This window comes from Necator americanus, chromosome III (genome assembly GCF_031761385.1).
Source record: "Necator americanus strain Aroian chromosome III, whole genome shotgun sequence".
NCBI classification, from domain to species: domain Eukaryota; kingdom Metazoa; phylum Nematoda; class Chromadorea; order Rhabditida; family Ancylostomatidae; genus Necator; species Necator americanus.
Window position 1 is genome coordinate 17,516,028 of NC_087373.1, and position 20,664 is coordinate 17,536,691.

Here is a 20,664-nt window from a genome sequence, read left to right on the forward strand (position 1 = left end):
CAAAACGACGTTGAAGCGCAAGTTTGGAGATCTGTTTCTACGAGTGAAAATGGCTCCGTTCCTCTCAGCTATGCACATCCTTTCGTACTCAGATACAAACCTCAATCTACAGCCTTTTGTCTGGAGCCGGACAGTACGATCAAGAGCCCGTTAATATCAAAAATCCTAATTGAAAACGACAAAAATACAAAATCTAGCTGTGACTACGGAGATCATGGGTGGTTCAATGCACATGAAATCACAGAAAATCGTCTTCATGTACTCGTTGCGGGTGAACGTGCCTTAAACGATGCCTTGGCCCGGATGGTGCCGCCTGCCCAAAATTGCTTCGATATGACACCTTAGGCAGCTTGCATTCCTTTTTCTCCTGCAAGGAAATAGCTGAGTTGCGTTGGAATGAGTTACAAACATAGCGTCGTACCTTCACAAGATGCCTAATATTTGTCCGAATGAGCCGCGAATTGAACTCCTGCACAGCTCTGCGATTGGGAGCCAGAAACTGTGGCTCCTCTTCCTTTACTGGCGTTTGCACCATTTTGCCCCATTCAGCTAACTAAAACTACAAGTCCCACTAGAAATCTCACGATGATTCGCAGAGAAACGAACGTCATGGCGAGTTATGTGGATTGGCTGGTTGACAATTATCCATGTGACCGTCTCGTGACATCCAGGAGAAGTCATCGAACCTTCATAGGTGACGATATCCCTTGTGAAAGGAAGTAGACGCCACGGTTCCAAGTCAGCTAGTTCGACGCGTTGTGCTGGAATAAAAAAGGCATTCTCTTGCTGAAAATGGAGTCATTCGTATGACTTGACTAGATGTTTCGGCTGTTCTACCTTTGCCTTTTTTCTATCATCGCGTTACTATATGAGAGCAACAAATGAGAAAAATTGCTTGGAACTCGCTCAACCTTATGGTCAAGATGACAGATCGCCCAGATCAAAATCAAATTAAACAAAAATCAAAATCAAAATCCTCTTCACGTGTTCATCTACTTCTCTGGAAAACATACCCCTTTTGTAGAACCAGCGTAGAAAGGTAACTACAACACATCTTCACATCCCAAACAATACTATTCTTGAAGGACTCTTTATGTCAGAAGCCGGGATTCTTTTAAGGAATCCCGGCTTCTGACATAAAGAGGTATAGGATCATCGCAAAGTGTATGGTCGGAACAACATCAAGCCTGCAGCAGCTGCGTGAGCCCTTGAGACGGTGAGAGGGAGACGGTGAGGAGAATCGACGTGGGACCCTGGCAAGCTGCGCTCATCTCTGCAGTTCGTGTGCCACTGATGAGCGGTCCCACCTCGATCGCAACTGCTTCCACCGCGCCGCTTCGAGAGTAGCTGCAACTGCACGGGGCTTCGAACCGCTGCGACCCGGCTATAGCGGGATAGCCAGTGCTAAAAGCGGCAGATGTGGGTGACACATTTGTCAAGCAGTAATAAGTGTCGAGATCGAATTCTTCATTTTGGAAGAAGGGTTGTTGGGAATATCAACAAACTGCTGCGTTTTTTTTTTTACAGAAAACATGCTCCGCCAGAACTTCGGAGCAAAGCCAAGAAAAAAGCAGAAAGAGTTTTTTTAGTGGAAGTTGGTCAACATACCTAAGGTCTAAAGTCTGCGGCGATGTGAGACTCAAGTTCCAAAATTATACATCCTACGTTTCAGGGGAAATTTGTGATATACTACTTTTTGAACGCTCTCGTAGTAGTAACACGTCAATGTCAGACCCAGTCATTTTCCCATATTTTCATATTGACGAAACTATTCGGACTACAATTGGGTTAGCGGCATCTGAGACCTGACGCAATTGCGTAACTGCTTAAAAGTTATCACGAAATGCTCATAGTGTGGAAACCTGATGGAAAACAGGATTCAACGAATAAATTATGAACATAAGCGCGGCCCCGCTCAATTTTCTCTAATCCTCGTAGAAACAACGTGGTACACTTCTTCTTGTAGGAATTAAATAGGTTTCCTAGCCGTTTCTTAGGACGACTGAGGAGGACCGGGTCACGCTTCTTTCCGTAAGCTAGAACCTGACCCGAACTCTACGTGTTCTTTGGGGTTTCTGAACCATGTTAATTTCGTGCTGCACTCTTTTTGAGTGGCTGCACTCGAAGTGACGCGGTGGAGCTAACCACTGCGTGGAAGTCGAATGCTTGCTTTCTGCAACCGAACTGCAAAGATGAGTAGGGTCCGACTTCGATCGCAGGTCGCTAGCTCCATCGCGTCACCTCGAGTGCAGCCGCCTACGCAGTTACACCAAGATTCGGGCCTCATTTGTCTATCAGCCGTACACAGTTCCTAGTGCAAAACGATGTCCTCAGTCATACTACCAAATGCGGCGCTGGGGAAAATGTTCGAGGGTCTAGGAACCAGCGCGCAGTTCACAACAAGCACTGCGAGTACACGGAGCAGTGCATGTAAATCTTGAGATTTGCTCAGTCAAAAGCACACAGAATTAAAGAATAGCGCTCATGGAAACTCTCTTCTTTTTTGTGGTCGCGTCATTCAGTCGGACGCATTTGCGTTGACGTCATGTGGATGGCACTGAGCGTTCTCCATGTCTCAAGTTTTTGGAGTAGTAAATCAGAAATCTCCCGATCCTCTCTTTAACATTTAGTGCAACTCACAAACAGCGAAAAACCAAAACAAAGAACAACGAAAACCGAAATACTTTTCCGGACTATCATTAAATCCCGTCAATTAATTATGTAAGAAATGAAAACTAAGGACTTCCTAGTGACTGGTAGCTTCCTAGTGTTGACTTCCTAGTGAACTAGCAGAATGAGAGGGAGAGAAGCGGAAGGTTCGAATCAGAAAATAACCACGTAGAGAAAACATGCGGTACCCTGCTAAAAAACTTAGCTTTTGTTGCGGAAACCCAATGTTTACCTTTGTACAAGATACTGGCAGTGGCAATCGTCAGTTTTAGCAATTCTGGATTCGTTTCGGGGCCATACTGAAAGTATATTATGGGATAGAGAGATGGAAACAACAAGAGATTTCAACAACGAAACAACGAACATCTACGAGAACTGATATGCCTGCGATCCCATGCGGAGAACGTGACGCAGACGAGAAGTTACGGTACAGATCAGTGTTATAGGCGAGCATTTGGATCTGCAGTCATTGGCTATTTCTTCTCACTCTCGCTCCTCCCGAGACATGCTTTCTCAAGAAATACCTCCATTGGATATCTGCGTCCATCTATGGTGTGTTCGCTACCGTTTACCTTATCTCTTCCTATATGAAGATCGATGCGTTGCACCCTGAAACATTGGAGACGTAGGTGTTAGATAAACGCGAAGATGTCATTACCTGTATCTGTAACCGTGAAGTGGTCCTCCTGTGAGATTAGCACTTGGTCTCCGGGCAGAGTTCCCGATGCGAATACGAGGCATTTGGCCAGTGTTCAGCATTTCTGACATCACCTACAGGGTGTATTTTTCACTCTCAAATAGTAACTAAGGGCATAATGTGCTTTGCGGGCGGGGAGGAAGTTCATTCCTTCTGTGAAATGGGGAAGAGCTACTAAGATCAGGGCGCTAAAACCTAAGCATTAGTCTCGAGGATCCATGACATGTACGCCAAAGCTACTAATGTGTGGAGGGTTATCCCTACCCCCGAGACACACAGCGCCGACTTGAGCACTACTTGCATCAGGGATTTCTAGAATTAGTTCTCAAACTTGATCAACATTCACATTGATTCTATCGAGATGTATCGGCTTCATGTGCGGGTCGAAGAGCAGTCGATCGGGTGGAATATCAATCGGTGATTGCATCTTTCCATTGTGACACATTGTCCATGGCTTGAAGAGCAGACCCCAATTTTGTGGACCTGTAATGCTGCATAAGAATAATGAACAACAGCTCAACATGAGCGTATCGATAATGTTACAAAAAAAATTTAGCAGCGAACATTTACAGTTCCTACGGAAACAGATGTTTCCGCTTAAAGGCAGAGCATCACGAAATTGGCGTAAATTGACGGAAACTCCAGGGAACCTGTAGAGTTCGGGTTGTAGATTATGGAACCCAGTGTGGATCCGCACAACTCCATGGCGCAAGCGTCGCGTCTCGCGGCCGAAAATCAATAACGTCCATTTAGCAGCTCATTGAAGTAAAACCAATGAATAGGCTGCTGAGGGACCGGAGAGTGTAAAAGCGGCACGTTTTAAAGTACCTCATGTAGGTAAAACGCCGTTTCCGCGCCGTTTTTTTTGACTATTAGGTGAAGTTGAGGGAGTAACTCTGGGTTCCGTAATTTACAACATCAACTCTTCGGGTTCCCTGGGGTTTTCGTAGTACGTTAATTTCGTGATGCGCCGCCTTTAATCATCCATGACCTCTAAAAATTAAGTGAGGTCAAGAAGCTCACCATAACAACATGTAGTTCACAAAACAACAACAACCCTTAGCCCTGACTGCTTCTGATGACGCACAGTGGAGTTATATGCGTTGTTTCGTGTATGATGCCTGCGAACTCCTTCGCCCTGTGCCGTAGACTCTAAGTTAACATAAGCTACTGTCACAAACACAAGCTTAATTCCTACAAAAAGTGGATTTGGGAAACTAATTGAGGTCACGAGAGTATTTTCACGTTCGTGGGACACATAGTTAGCATAATCTACATGCAAAACTTCATTTATAGGATTATGCTGCAAGGAGCGTGTGCACGCCACTCGTGAAGAGGTTCCGCTGTGACTACACAATCGGTCAATGGTTCGAAACCGTCCTCGTGCCAACCAAACATTTCATCATTCCGGAGTCGATAAATTGGCACCAGACATCTCTAGAAAGATAAAACAGTAATTTGACTGATTGGCTAGCGCCAGTAAGTTATTGTTAGGCTGCAGACGCGTTCATAAGGTTAAAACTATTCCGAATTGAATTAGAACGTGTAGGCGCAGGGCTTGGTCAAAACTAATGAAATCGATATAGCCCATGTGTCGATAGTTAATTTAATGCAGAAGGCAGCCCGTGACTTAAGGAAACGATTGGCCCAGATCAATCTGAAAAGCAACGAGCTAGGAAACGGAACAGTTGTAAGCACAAGCATCCACAAATGAACATACTTCACGAAATCGCACTGCTATGTGAAACACTAATTTCGATGTTCGTCCGACAAAAATGAAAGCCTTCACACTTTCCTTCATTAGGCTAAAGATTTCCTGGCTGAATTAACCATAAGATGTTATAAAAGCACGCTAGAGTTTTTCACCTATGCTAAAAAATATTATCTAAAATAAGATATATCGGAATGTTCCGTTTTCGTCTTAAATACCATCATGAGAAGATAGGACACTACCAGTGCGAGAGGCATAAAAGAGCCCATCATTCGGCTACGGTGCACCTTGCTTCTATGCTACTTTTCGTTTGTCCTTTTCCTCTGAACTGAGCTTCTACAGCAGGACCTACGCATTCTAATGCGTCAAGAAGATGAATGCCCTTCAGAGAGGTACTGCGCTTGATTCTATGTAATAAAATTTCTATGACCTGAACATTTTTGATATGACCTGATTTTGACTTCTAAAGTTCCGAAATTCCATAACAATGAATTTCTTTTCTTTCTTTCTAGCAGTCTTCATTAGTCTATGAAGATTTGAAAGTCTATGAAGTGAAAACAAGCATGAGCACGAGCGATGCGCAACGCGATCGCAGAATCTCAGTGGTGGTTCATCTCCGCCAACACGTCGTGAATGTTCCTGATTGCCGTCGAGACTGCACTGCAGCTGCACTCGAAATTCAGCCAAAGGACGACTCTTAGATGTTATTTTGAAGTTGACATCGTGATTGGAGTCAAGAAAGAGCACGCGTTTTCATAATGCACAGAAGCTTCTGGAATGTTCCTTGCTACCGCGTCATTGAAACGTCAACAATGAATTAAAAGTTCTAGATTACACAGATTTCCTCCTCAAAACTTTTTCTTCAACCTGATACTATTTTCTATACAAGAGATATGAAAAAGGAAGAAAACTTTGCAATCTTAGAAGAAACTCAGACGCCATCTCCTTGTTTGAGAATATATTTCCATATATTCTCAAACAGTGAAGCGATCCACACACTAGAAATCAGAGTTTTCTAGTGTGTGGATCGCTTCACTTACGGTCTTCCCATTTTTCAAGGATGAAAAAATCAGAGTTTTGTGCAGAAGCATTCAAAATGAATAAATATGACTTTTTGTGGGGATACAATGACGTACAGAGGCTGCGACAGCTCCACTTAAAATAAAATATGCACAACACGCGACCAACAACGGAAAAAGCCTTGACACGCGTTGAACATATGAATGTTGACATACGTTAAACACGAGTCAGAGACCTAAAATGTGTTTGCCACGTGACTGATCGATGGGTTTTTTGGTTCAAAATGCCCACTAGGAACGTGCCGCAATCTCACAACAGGTCAGTCTTGTAGTGAACATCTAACATTGCATGATGGAAGTTTCAAATACCCGTAGTAATAGCAGAATATAGTAGGTAATAAATAATAGAGTAAAGGATAAAGTGTCTGGCGTTAATCAATGCGCCTGAAATGCGCCAACGTGCTCACTTCAACTCAGAATCGTTTGAGGTTAACGAACATGCATCTAGCCTCAACAGCAACTTGTAGGGTCATCCGATGTATTATGTCATTGATTTTATCCTTCCAGACAAGTCTGGGACCAATTTATGGGACCTGGAGGGATGAAAGGCTTGATTAGCGCTAGGGTGGTTTCGAACCATCGATCGATCGTGCAGAGGCAGGGTGACCTCTTACCGCCTGTGTTACACTTGGTGAAATGGTCATCTTTCATTTTGGCTTACTGTCAATTAACGAAACAACCTGTGAACAAGCAAAACTTGCTGTGCTGAAGTTTGACTTCAAAGCTGATTGCAATCTGGGCAAAATGAACAATTTCCGACAGGTATTTGGATGGGGATTATGGATGTTCCCTCTGATTACTAGCGAAGAAGATGGCATGCACTTTCAAATACGCTACGTGGATCCATTAAATCAAATGCGATTCAAGCGAGTCATAGTAAAAGCGACAAAAAATGCAGTGACAGGCGTGTTACCAAACAGAATAATAATAATAATAATAATAATAATAATAATAATAATAATAATAATAATAATAATAATAATAATAATAATAATAATAATAATAATAATAATAAAAATAATAATAATAATAATAATAATAATAATAATAATAATAATAATAATAATAATAATAATAATAATAATAATAATAATAATAATAATAATAATAATAATAATAATAATAATAATAATAATAATAATAATAATAATAATAATAATAATAATAATAATAATAATAATAATAATAATAATAATAATAATAATAATAATAATATTAATAATAATATTAATAATAATAATAATAATAATAATAATAATAATAATAATAATAATAATAATAATCATTATAAATAACAAATTAATTATAAATAATAATATGTTGGTGTTTAATTCAACATTTTGATCAATGGGTCCTACATCTTACTCAAAACGCTGTTACAGTTTTTTGATTGAATTGAATTTGACTGATTTTGAACTAATACTACAGTTTTTCTTAACATAAATCCAGGCGACCAACCGCTCAATACTGCATAAATGCTTCCGGGAAGAAAATGATCGATAACGTGATGTGGTTTACTTTGAAATACTAACCAGAATTTTATGAATTTTAAAAGGCACTTATTCCTTGAGGACAGCCCTCTGGAAAACGCACTTAACTCTTTTCCAAGTGAAAATCCGCCGCTGTCCATTGCTCGCAGAAAATGCGTTGCATGTCATCATTGAGACCTGTTAGATAGCTTTTACGATGTAATTAACCTAGCGTACAGATAAAGTGCACCAGGCTACATATTGCATGCCCATGAATTCTTGATTAGCAATAGATTGTGGAAAAAAGGTGTCACATGCATTGAAATGCAACTTTTCTTTTAGATTTGCGGTTCTGTGCTTTTCACAGAAAAGGCAGAAAGCAGGACCTTCTGATGTTTCTTCCAAGAAATTGTTAACATGGGTGTCTTTATAAGGAAATATTGTAGATATATTTCCTAGTTCCCAATCTTGCGAGAAAGTAAGACCCAGAAAAGAGGTCCCCCCACCCAAGCGAGATATCTTCAACTTCATTTTGCCTTCCTCAGAGAATAGGATAGTTTTGTAGCTAAAGTAGTAGTTAAAGTATCCTTACTATGAGAATCGCATCGCTTATATAAGCTTAAACCGGTCGTAGGTGATTGCAAGCATTAAGTTGTATTGAATGTGACTTACTTACTTACTTGACTTAATCGGCGGGCTGATGTCATCGCCTGCTGTGATTGCCCGCATCTCTGCCTAAGTTTCTCGATCTTCTGCGAGAGCTTGCACGGAATCGATCCATCCGTCGCTATTCCGTGTTCTGTGAAACCCTACCTCTCTCCTGAACTGCCTATCCACGCCCAGGTCCTCTTTCACCACCTCAGTCCAGAACTTCCGCTTTCGACCAGGTGGCCTCTTCCAGCTTGAACCCGACAAACTCCTCAAAGCTCGTTGAACAAGATAACAAGTATATGACTAAAGAAGCGAAGACGATTTTCTGTGGCCACTTTCGATGGCGGTGCAGATTTTGCAGATTTCGATGGCAGATTGCCGGTGTTCGCATCTAAGAAGTTGTGTTCCGCTTTCCTTTAATCTGTATTACCTAGAACAGGGATGGCACTTCAGTTTCCAGATTTCCCTCTTCAAATAAAGCTTTTCACATGATCGTAACGAAGCTTTGTTGAAAATCACTCACTCTGATTTTGTGATGACAATAACGTTCGGTGAGAGAGGTGTAGCCAAAGAGCATAAGCGTCACCCCGCTCGATAATAATATTAATGCCCACGACGAGCACTGGATTCTGATACACACATCCCTTTGAAAGGGACAAATATTGTTTTAATGAAATCAATAAGGGAAAGATATAAAACAAGCGAAGCAGCAGAACAAAAATTGGTTATAGAAAAGGCTGAAACTAATACTTAACACTTTGCAAGAGAGGGTTATAGAGTGGACCCAAGCAAATTCAGAGGCGGTTTGAATACGATGAAATCTCGTTTATAGAGAATTTTAAAAAAATAAGAAAGGATGAATAATAGAAATTAGGCGTTCTTTGTGTCACATGACAGTTTGCACCACTGACTTTACGCACCTCCTTATTCCAGTAAATGAGGTAAGCACTAGCCGAAATGTTATTCTTTGAGTTCGCCAATCGTTTGAATGCTGTCTGTAGGGTGATGAGGCGCTTGGAGGGATAAGTCCCTGACGGCTTTGATATTTCAAGGCCCTGACGAAGCTGATAACGCCGAGACGCTAGCTGTTGATAAAGAAAGTTCAATACTAATCTTAGCAACAGCTCAGTCAAATCATTAGAAAAAGCAGCATTTTACTCGGGTACACACTACCACGACCTTCGTGATGCATTGGTTCAGAATGTTCTGATTATCCCTCTCATGCCTCATGGTTTCTATGCTCATTCTCCATCAGTTCGCATATCACTACCGCGACGTTTGACCTCACTACTCCCAATGTCAGTCGAAAGTGAGGAACATCTCAACTCAGTTCTAACAGCTTTGACGCAGATGCTGTAGGTAAATAGACCCATTGAAAACCCAACAAACCTATGATTTTGTTTTCAGAGAGGATTCGCTGTGCTGGCAGAATAACAATTCTTCCGGTTTACTTGAAACGTTCGCTTGTCATCCCTGGGAGTGACTTACCTTGGTATGTATCGTAGTCGTAGCTCCATGGATAATCGGTAGAAGAACTCAGGACCAGCAAGAAGTTCTGAAGAATGATTAGAAGAGCCGTAATCATATCCAACTGCGCAGTATTCGTGGGGTTTCTCTTCCGTAGAAAGCTGAAAACAAACGGAGATAAATATCGAAATATTGGTCGAGCAGACGGAGTTGAGGACGCTCCTTCTGAAAGCAAAAGATGTGAGCTGGCAAATGTCATCAGGAACATGGAAGTGTAGATGAGGGACGGTTCCCTTTTCTTTCTTCGAGAACATGCTCGCGACCACCACTTAGACGCCTACAACCTGTAATCCTATACCTCACAGTAAGTACTCTGTGAATAGGTTCACGTGTGTAAATGTCGCATTTTCCTTGAACGGAATTTCTCGGATTCTTTGTTTTTCAATTAGATATCCTTGACCTATCTTTCCGTGTGAGGAGGACGGCAGTTACGCGCAAAAAAAGAAGGCAGATTAGCGCAAGATGGAAAACCGCCTCTAACCCGTCGCTGCAAGTGACGGTTACTAAGGGCGATGTAGAAGCCAGAAAAATCGTAGCCGGAGCTCGAAGCACAGAATAGGCACGGTAAAGGAGAAGCGCTGAGTCATATATAGGCGAAACACCTCAGAAAGTACACATCTAGAAGGTAGGCAAATCTCTTTTATTCCTAAAACACTAATCTGTTTACCCATTTGATTATTTACGAACTAATTTAGCAATCAAATGACGAATGATCACACTTTCCCTACGATGAATTAGTTATACAACAGCAAAGAAGATTCAAAATAAATGAAGTTAATCATCAAGAGAGGTTCCGTCTCTGAAAAAAACAAGCACTGAAAGCCTCGGAAAAGAACTGAAGAAAAATGTAATGAGCTGAAAAGTTATGGAATGAACTATTTTAGGAAACGTTTACACATTAGTCAAGTTACACATTAGTCAGTCACTTTCAAGGTGAAATGTAGTTTTTCGTATTTTTTTTTTCAAACGGTGAATCAAAAATTGCGTCACAAACAACCAAGCAGCAGAACTTTCATCTGCAACTTACTTCGGGTAATTATTTCGATTAATTTGATTATTTTGATTTTATTGATGTTCCTGTTCAGGAACTAGTTTATTACCTAGAAAGACCGAAAAGAACGGCATTCAGATTTGAGCAGGGTACCTTTCCCGAATGTCACACTTCTTCGAATCGAACCGGGGTGTTACATCACGTCTGCATGTGTCCTTCTCACATCGAACGAAGGTGTCTATTAGGGTAATAATTGTGAGTGTGAGCCTACGGGGCCCAGAAAATCGAGATTAGCGCCTTTTTCTCTTTCTGCGAAAAAAAAAACTACTGAACAGCCAAGAAAAGGATAAACTAGCCATCCATCTCGTGCATTTTTGGCTCTCAGCGTCGGCCATAAAGGTTTTTGGGAAAATTGGATTAAATTTGTCATAAAGGACACAGACGTAACGGTTTTTGAGAATTAAATTAAATTTGTCGGTATTTGAGACACGAATACAATGCCAGCTCGCTTCGTTAATCACATTTAAATACATTTCTTTTGTTATTCAGCAAGATTCCGAAAAACCATCAAAATATTTGTTGCTCCGAAGATATTTACATCCGACCTCCTGCGCCTTTTCGTCTCCTCAATCAGATTTTAAAAGTCGCACACGTTGCTGAGCGTATAAGAGCAAACCGAAGCCGAAGCAGTGTTTTATGCGCCAATCTCCTATTTGTAACTACCTTTCAAAGCAGATAATAGCAATAACAATACCCTAATACGTGTTTAGAAAAGGTAGCGTTGGTCACTTCCTGTGAGACCGAGGCGCTCTCGTCGGCACCCAATTTGCCGTCTTCCTAACCTACTTTTACGCTACAGATTGCTTTCGTACAAACGGCTACACGCATCTATAAACGATGTTGAGCGCATGAGAAGTGTGCCGTTCCTGGCGCTCATTAAAAATGGAATGTTTTCGCAGTCATCCACGGTGTTGGCCTGCATGAGGTCACACAGAATTCCAGGCGTAATCTCGAAAAGGACGAGCGTTCGACAATTTAGTTGATTGGTTGTAACTAAGACATCCGAGAAGAGAGTTTATCGCTTGAAACTACTTGAAACTTCGACAAATGAAGTTCCCTTTCTTTCTCATGTGTACAAGTGAGGACGACCACTTTCAGTAGGAAAACAGAAAATCGTGTGGAACTACTTGAATCTCTCAATGTGCAAAAAATTTGAAACAAAAAGAGTTATAGCAAGTCAGTACAAATGCATGAATGCGGATACATTGAAGGGATTCAGGGAACACCTGAATAATTCTATGAGTCACGTCAACTCGAATCCGCGAAATTCTAATCAAGCACCTGTTTTTATAGTAGAAACGCCACAGAGCTTTTTCGAAAGTGTATGATACTTTGCTCTCGCACACCCAAATCCTTTTCCAAGAGAATTACTTACTTATGTATTTGTACTGTGTATTTGCTAACTTGACAAATATAGGGTTGGAGAATGTCTTAAAATGAACTTCTGAGAATCACACTAAAGAACGTAAAACAACAAGTTGCAGTTTTAGCAGTAAAAAATAACAAAAAATCTGTTCAGCTATAAAAACAAAGAAGGGAATAATAATAGATAGTTTTTTGTGGGTTTTAAAAGAAAGAAGTTCTTTCAAGCTACTAATACCGATGGTTTCTAAAGTTGAAACATCTTACTTTAGTCAAATTTTCAATTTTTTAGAAGCTACTAAAATACAGGTGCAAGTACTGAGAGAAGTACTTAAATTTGTAATCATCACTTAGTTTTCATATAATCGATTCACGTCGTGAGCAGCGCATTCCTTAGGGTGTAATTACTGGTCCTCGGTTGTGCTAATATGCAGCCACAGGTACTTTTTTCAAAAAGTGTTTTTCGGTAATTTTTACACAAGATCCATCAGCTGACTTATATCATAACTCAGTCGATAAGCCTCGCACTCACAAATCTATTGATATCCAAATATAATCTAAAGAACAAATTGAACGAAAAAAATGCGGATCCCCGTGTTTTTCTCTTTTGTAGAGGAATTACCGCTTTCGCGGACTAAAAGAAATTAGAAAAGTTTCAATATGCCACTAACGTAGCAACAGACAGGCAATCTTCGAGGTATGGGAGAAATGTGCTGGCTACCGTGCGAAAGGAGATGTGGCACGAATCCGCTCGAATCACGATTACTGAATAATTTGTGCACGGCTTGCGAATCTGCCTACCAATCCAAGTAAAGCTGGAGGTGGGCCCTAGAGGAATGCGTGAACCGAACGAATATCGACTGTGAAACTAGCTAGCAACGAATTACGATGCAGAACAAAACTATTCACGTAGCGAACAACACAAAGTTTCCCATAGGAACATAATCAAACGAATGAACCACAACGAACGTAAGAAAAACGAAGTTGTACGAAATTACATGCACACATGTCTGTGTTGTTTCGCATAATTATAGTGCAGCCAACGACCGCTTCAACTTGCAGAGTCTATCCTAAATGACTACGGCTCAGAGTCCGCAGTTTTTGCTTCATTTTCAACTCTGGAGATCTTCAGCGAGATACAAATAAAAAAAGCATTCCATAGGAAATAGTAGTCATAAACAATCAAATTAATACAATAAGGCCTATTTTCGCGGATGCTGCAATTAGGGAAGAGGCGTTGGCACAGAGTGGAGCGCCAGTGCCAGAGAAGTCGTAGAGTTTGACGAGTGGCTGATGAATATTCACCTCGCTACGTCGGTTGGCGGAAATGCACTGCTCGCGAGCGATTTCTGTTGACTCCACTCGCCTGAATCAAGGCGACTGATCGGGCGGTGGCGAAAAGCTTCGATGATATGGTAATGTCCTGCTGAATGGTTACCGACAGCCAAAGTATATGGCTGAATCAAGAGCTCGTTGTAAAGTCCAAATACATACAGGGATTCTTCCCAAGAGAGGGAGAAGGACATGGAGGAGGAGCAGAAATAAACCGAGGAGTTGTGTGGGCAAAATAAATCGTCCATTTATTCTCTTCCCTAAGATTCTAGGCTAAGAATGAACGAGAACAGTTCAGATTATTTGTGTGAATTCATACGATATAGAGGTGAGCACCAACATAAACTTAAGGTGATGCCCATGAAATGAAGATTGAGGATATGACAATAACAAAAATACAGGTAGTTAGCACTTTCCTTATATTCGCTTCCACCAAATGTTAGTTTGTCGTGTGTGAAGAAGTCGATAGTGTAAATTATCCTTCAGTTCGTAACGAACCATTGTGAGAACGAAAAAAGGAAGAGCATGGTCGAGAGCAACTATATCCTACTGTCCTTTGGTTTTCTTCTTTTTGTGACCTGCAGGTTTATAAGTGCAGAGAAGCCAAAACGACATGATCTATGGTGAAGAATGGCATAAGTGAAAGCATCCGAAACAGGGGTGTAGGACCCTCGTTCAACTCAACTCGAGCAGCCATTAACTGCACTGCAGTGACCAGTTCACGGTCGCCTGCGAACGGCTGAAGGGCGCGCCACTGGCGTAGCAAACGCCCACGCCATGCTACGCCTTTTACTGTACTACCGCTGCTTTTTGTTTATGGATTTTTTTTTCTTGTCTAAGAACTCTTAGCTCTATGCGCGAGCTTTGTCGTCATTTATGCTTGTGTTCTCGTGACTAGGTGGGTCAACGTAACAAGAAAATGCATTGAACGCCTCATCTTCGTCAATATTCCATTACCTTCCGAATTGTTTGGGCCAGAGTGATTTCCAGGGAATCGGTGGTTATAAAGAAATTTCTAACGGAATTTATTAAAGGTAGGCCATGTTAATTGCATTTCGCCGTATGCACCTCTTCCGCTTACCGGAACAAGGAAGAAAGCCGCATGCAACTGAGTCATGTACTATACAGCGCTTCCGTAGTTCCTCAGTAAGAATTTCTTCACTGCTTGGTGTTTCTGATTTTTCTCCCTTGTCTTGCTTGCTCGTTTCGTAGAAACCTTATTCTTTTCCGTTAGTAAAGTATAAATTAAAGTAAGTAGAGAGAGTCTTAGGAAAATTCTAGAAAGAAGCCGACAACAATCGAACTTCAACATCATCTTTAAAGAAAAAACTCAACAACAAAAATTATCTTGTACTCGTTGTTTGAGTACAAGATAATTCTGGTTGTTGAGTTTTTTCTCGCAAATCATGAATACATATGCAATTAGCCGCATGATGCCACACGCACAGAGAGAATGACTTTCAGTGCACCTATAGTCGGGTCCAAATGGGATCAATCAGATGAGTGCGACGCCGCTTTGAAGTAATCAAAGAAGTGAGAGAACTGTCAAATTGCGCCCGACGTGCTCACCTAGTTGAACAATTTCGGTACCGGTATGTTATTGTTTGTTTACCATTAGCATACTCTGGCAGCGACTTCTCACCATGAAGCCCCTCGTAGCACATAAAATGAAGAATTCGGAAGCTTATGGAAGAAGTTGGAAAGGAGTTTAAAATATCGTGAAGTTGATCTGCCGTCAGACTAACGAAGTCATGCTTCGCTTAGATGCTCTCATTTAGATGGAGTTACTAGCTATATTCTGTAACCCCAAGTTGGAAACCTGAGCATTACATTGTACTACATTTATACAGTTAAACTGTTGAGGTTAAACAACAATACTGGTCGAAATTTACCGCGTATACGACTTTAACTGCCAGTGACCCCGATTATACCAAATGCAATCAGAAATTCGAATATACGCTCCGGGCACGCATAACCAAACAACTTTCATAAAGGCGTACTCACATGCCTTAACCTTTAGAGCCACAACCTTGTGAACAGAAATCAAATATGAATAATAGTCGTTGCAAGCAAAAAAATTCATTTTCACAGAAACATAATCATTGGTCAATCAAGACAATTGTTAGATAAACCAACCAACCCCGTCTAATGGCTCATGCCTCAAATAACCTGATCAGGTAGTCATTACGACCCCTTTTTGGGTGCTCTCCAACTCCTTTTTTTCCTCACAGTTATAAAGCTATGATATAAATATAAAGGAGCGAAAGTTGCCCACATATTGTAATAAGAAGCTGTCGTCCCGCAAGCAGCCAAAGCCCAACCCAGTGAGGTAAAATACCTAGAGGGAGTATGGAATCCTTGGTAACTATTGGTTTCGCTATGATGAACTGTCAGGCACTATCTATCTGAGGGCACTTGGGTCGCTCGGTGAGACACAAAATGCCCCAGGAAATGGAATGCAGACGAGTGTATGGAGTCTGTGCGAGCCCCGAGAAGGTTGGGCAGAGTTGTGTTCAAAGGCGAAGATGCGGGCAAGGGCGCCAGGCGATAGTATCAGCACGCCGAATAGAGGGAGCCTATCACAAATTTGACGTAGCATGGAATTCTGGTGGAAAACATAGAGTTCAAGTTGTAGATTACGGATTAAAGTGCGACCCCGCTCAATTCCTCTTAATCATCCTAAAAACGGCGACTGTTCCTTCGGAGTCAGTTGGAAAGCGCAACGATTGTCCAGGCGCCACATCCACGAGCGGGCAGTCTCCTCAGCAACATATCCATACAACAGGAATGAAGAGACTGCTGAGAAAACTGGATTTACCTCTTTATTATATCTACTATATTATTTATATTATTTACTTTAATTCGTAATCTACACCTTGAGCTCTGTTTTCTATTAGGTTTCCACACTACGTTAATTTCCTGGTACGCTGCTTCTAAATCAAGCACGTAATTTGCAAAAATAGATCCCACTTTTATAGGCCTATGTAGGAGGTAATCAATAAGTACGAATTTGCTTCAGAAAAAAAAAACCAGAAGGCAGTAGCTAAGATGCATTATTGTATCTACAAGTGCAGCTGCATTGATTTTATGAAAAAACGAAGAAAAAATCTTCAAGGAATCCAGGTGCATACATAGATTTCTTTTTCACGTTCACTTATATTCATTCTGTATTGTCCAGCACTGAAGCCGATGGATCTCTCATCAGTACATGTGTTCAGCATTTCACCTGTGCGTATGTGCATGACCCTCTGACCAGACTCCATTAGTGCAGCTGATGATTTATTTCAATTCCTGATTGTGTATTCGAGGTAAAGACTGTGATGCTCCTACTGACTTCTACAGAAAGACGGTGGATGCTGCTATTTTTCTTAAGCTTTAAGTGGAAGTGAAAATCCCTTAATAGGATCTGATAACTGGAATTTCTTGCACAGATCTTCGTCATGGCATGCAGAGGACTTTGGTTACTCAGTCCTAAATAATTTATTTATTTATTTAAGAGTTAATAAACTAGTGAAAAAGTTGAGAAACAACGGAACAGTTCGCAATGAATGCCTTGCGTAGATCACACAGGTACAGTACTGCAATTTTTGCTAGGAAATAGCATTGATAGGAAATTGAACTAAGCAAGTGAGGTACAAGAGTGCAGGTGTGTGTGCGACTGCAGCATAGCACCGAATGTCCTAGCGACGTGTTGAATGCAGACAATTTAGATTCATCTACGGAATGATTGAAATGCAAACGCAAGTACATAATTAATATGTTGTGTGCGTGGCGCGTTTCGACGATAGCTGCATGGGAGATGAACACCTCAGAGAGTAGTGGAATGATGTTGGGAAGTGAGTTAGATGCCGAAGCGTTGCGAGAAGTGAGAGAGAGAACGATTACAAACATGGCTATGCGCTAATGAGGCATAAACGTATTGCATTCACACTCAGCTGCAGATCACACTGGGAGCGGCAATAAATGCGTGGGTAGCACGAGTCTTTAGAGAGTTTGCGATTTCACAATTTCTTCAGCAGTAGTAGATGAGGGTTACAATATTTAGTTGCTTGAAGTCAGAAGCCGTTTTTCGTTTTAAAACTCCACCTGGATATCCTAGAAGATTCAGCTTTCCAAATGTCTAAATGTCCAAATGATATCCAAATGTCTGTAAAGGGTCATTGACTTACTCTCCTTTACATTTAAGCGGTTGGTTTTGCCGCTTTTGTGAGGCTGCTCGATTTAGAACCTTTAAACAAGTAAGAAGAAAACATGGAAACAGGAAGTTGACTAAGGAGTAAGGAAAGCTCTAACAAGTCCTCCCCTATGGAGGAAATTCCACATTCACAACTTCCTCTCACTACTGAAGAGTCTCGGCGGATTCTGATCTGAAAATGGAGTGTCTAGAAGGAAACGAAACGATCCATGCTTTTTAATATTTAATATCTACCCTTGTTTTTTTCCATGAATTTTTCTTTAAACACCTTAGGATATCTGCGTTAATACAGCAGTGGACATTTAGGGCCAATGTTCGATTGATGCACAAAAGATGATGTGCAAACTACCTCAAAAAAGTGGAACAGGTGGACTTTAGGAAACATGGGCCACCATGGTTTTAACACAATAAGTAAATGCGACTTCAAGTTTTTAGCCTAACTAGGAGTATTCTGAATGACACTAACTGTTTCGGCATTTCCACGGCGGAGAGCAGTTGTCCGCCGCAGGCGTGTCCGAGTCCGCAGAGTTAACACGACTACCATATAAAGGATAAAGGATAAAGTGTCTGGCGTTATTCTGCGCCCCCACGTTACAGTTTTTTTGCTCAGTTTTCCATCGCAAGCGGAACAGTTCTGAATACAATAGTAATTGTGCGTTTTCTCACAAATACGCAGATCGAAATGAAATTGCTGCACAATACATACATAGGCACAAGCTGCGTGCTGCAGTTACTACGTGTTCTCCTCGAGTGAAGGGATCATCTGTGAGTTATGATGGACAACCGAAGCACAAACATGGTTGGACAGCTTTGCTTGTTCAAAGGGATCCACACAGTTACTCCTTCCTTCAGTTACTTAGAAAAACTGATCGCACCGCGTGCTGAAAACAAAAATTTCAGAGAACTACACAGCTTCCGCATTCAGAATGCAGATGAAGCAACAAGGCTTATTTGTGACATTAAATGTCTCATCAGAAAATAATCAATATAGTTGCAAATTAGTAGATGGTAAATGATATGCGAAATAGGCGAGACAGTGAGACATAGCTCGCTTACTGAACTTGAGCCCCATCTCGTCGGCGGTCTCCCTCGAGGGCGTTTAGCATCTCTTGGGATCCACCATAGTGTTCGTTTGGTCCATTAATCGTCGATTCTTCTCACCGGCCCATCCATGCGTCGCTTTCGATATATATTCCGCTGGGTCGCTAAGTTGTTGTCGGGACATTGTTCTTAAGTCATGCTGCGAAGACTGGCTAGGTGTTGCGTGCACTGGTTAAATTCAGAAGACAACTCTTAACGCCTTTCTAGTGAGTAGCTTCCTAGATATGGCAGCGGTGTCGGCCTCGTCTCCACTGGATAACGAAGCGCTGGAAGAACTGTCGAGTCGAACTGGTGAGCACGGGCATCTCGCACCGTCAGTTGGTCACTAGCTTAGCTGCAAGATGTGCGAAGGCATCGCATGCTGCTCTCTTCCTTCTGTTCAGTTCTTCCTTCAAGTCGTTTTCCACATTCATAAAACGTCCGAGGTATACGTATGACTAAGTTTCCACAATTAGGAAGCCTTCAACGTGTACTCTTCCGTCCTCGCAAAAGGCGCTCTTCATGAACTGTGTCCTCTTTCTATTTTTTTTTTGCACTCCTATTCTCTTCCCTACTTCGTACGATTCCTTTATCGTCGTTTCTGCTTCATTGGTACTTCTCGAAAAGAGAGCGATGTCGTCCGCAAAGCGAAGGTTCAAGAGGAATTTTCAATTAACATATACGTCCTTTCTTCCCGAGAAAGTGACTTCATTATCCAATACAGCCGTAAACACCTTTATCGATATACTATCACTATTACTAAATTGCCATTCCGATGGATATTGTGAGGAGGCTGTGGAAAAGCTGCATCCTAGTGGTGCATCGATCGTAGCAATTGTCCTCAGATACGGCGAGTCCACACCTTGATCGACCAACGCTATCAGTGTTGCATTCGTTTCTACGCTGTCGAAGGCATTCTCATTGTCGATGAAGGTTAGAACAAGGGGAAGGCGGTATTCTTGGGAAACCTCGGTGACCCTAGACACAGTTTGGATGTGGTCCATGCAGCTCATCCGCTGACGGAATCCAGCTTTTTCTTTTTCTTGGCTTCATCCAGCGTCCTGAATAGTGAGGATGAATACTTTCTACATGATGAATACTTTCTACAAGACTCTCACCAAGCATATTGGACGGCAGTTTCAAAGGTTCTCTCGGTCACCTCTCTTGTGAATAAGAACTGTTTGCCAAGTCTTCCACTGGTATTGGGACTTCTTTCTGAAGAAAGGACGTGATGTGAGCCACTAAAATTACATGAATTGGATACCCATCAGCCCAGAGAATGTCTGCTAGTATTAAACCAGGTCAGAGTGCCAGGTTTCATATTGTTGATGGCGACTCGTATTTTCAAAGGGAGAATCCGGTGGAACTTCACCATTGAGGATGATCGGACTCGTCACAGAAGTTTACGAACGTAAAAGATTCGAGTAAAACCTTTCCGTAATTATTTCCATCTCACGAAGAGAAGATGTGCGAGTGCCGTCTTCGTTCAGCATGGCTGTTAGTCAATATTGTATTCGCAAAGGTCCTTGCGGCACTTCTCTAGACTCGTTCTTCTTTGTGTTGGTTCCAGAATCTTATTTTGCCCGTATTTCGAAAGGTCCTTCTGCAACGCTTTTCTGCAGCTAGTGTTTGCTACTAACCGCCCAATCGAAATTCGATCTGAGTTTGTTGTGCATGGCTTCGAAGCACGATCAGTATAGGCTCGCTGTGCTCTGACCAACATGTCGTAGTCCACGTTTCTGTACTCCTCGATGTCCTAGTCACCTTGGGAGAAAGAGTCCTCAAGAAAGCAATCTTCTTACACGACTTTTTCCCCCTTCGTTACCGACAGGGTTATTCC

General features: G+C 41.6%; 2 protein-coding genes across 3 annotated transcripts; both read right to left on the reverse strand.

Moving 5' to 3' along the window:
• Positions 1-238: 238 nt before the first annotated feature.
• Positions 239-15,213, reverse strand: RB195_009913 (uncharacterized protein; the record flags this gene model as incomplete). 2 transcript variants are annotated; one of them, XM_064190681.1, is made up of 10 exons in its annotated part: positions 239-367; positions 422-553; positions 607-761; positions 2,903-2,969; positions 3,035-3,130; positions 3,195-3,279; positions 3,329-3,441; positions 3,714-3,850; positions 9,766-9,905; positions 15,119-15,213. In XM_064190681.1, 10 exons carry the CDS (start codon positions 15,211-15,213, stop codon positions 239-241), a joined length of 1,149 nt encoding a protein of 382 aa, XP_064048264.1. The 2 variants fall into 2 exon arrangements, with proteins under 2 accessions (XP_064048264.1, XP_064048265.1); XM_064190682.1 differs by lacking the exon at positions 15,119-15,213 and having other exon boundaries at positions 9,766-9,862.
• A 4,620-nt stretch (positions 15,214-19,833) lies between these two features.
• RB195_009914 (uncharacterized protein) lies at positions 19,834-20,547 on the reverse strand (the record flags this gene model as incomplete). The annotated part of the gene is made up of 3 exons (XM_064190683.1): positions 19,834-19,885; positions 19,943-20,065; positions 20,465-20,547. 3 exons carry the CDS (start codon positions 20,545-20,547, stop codon positions 19,834-19,836), a joined length of 258 nt encoding a protein of 85 aa, XP_064048266.1.
• Positions 20,548-20,664: the final 117 nt, after the last annotated feature.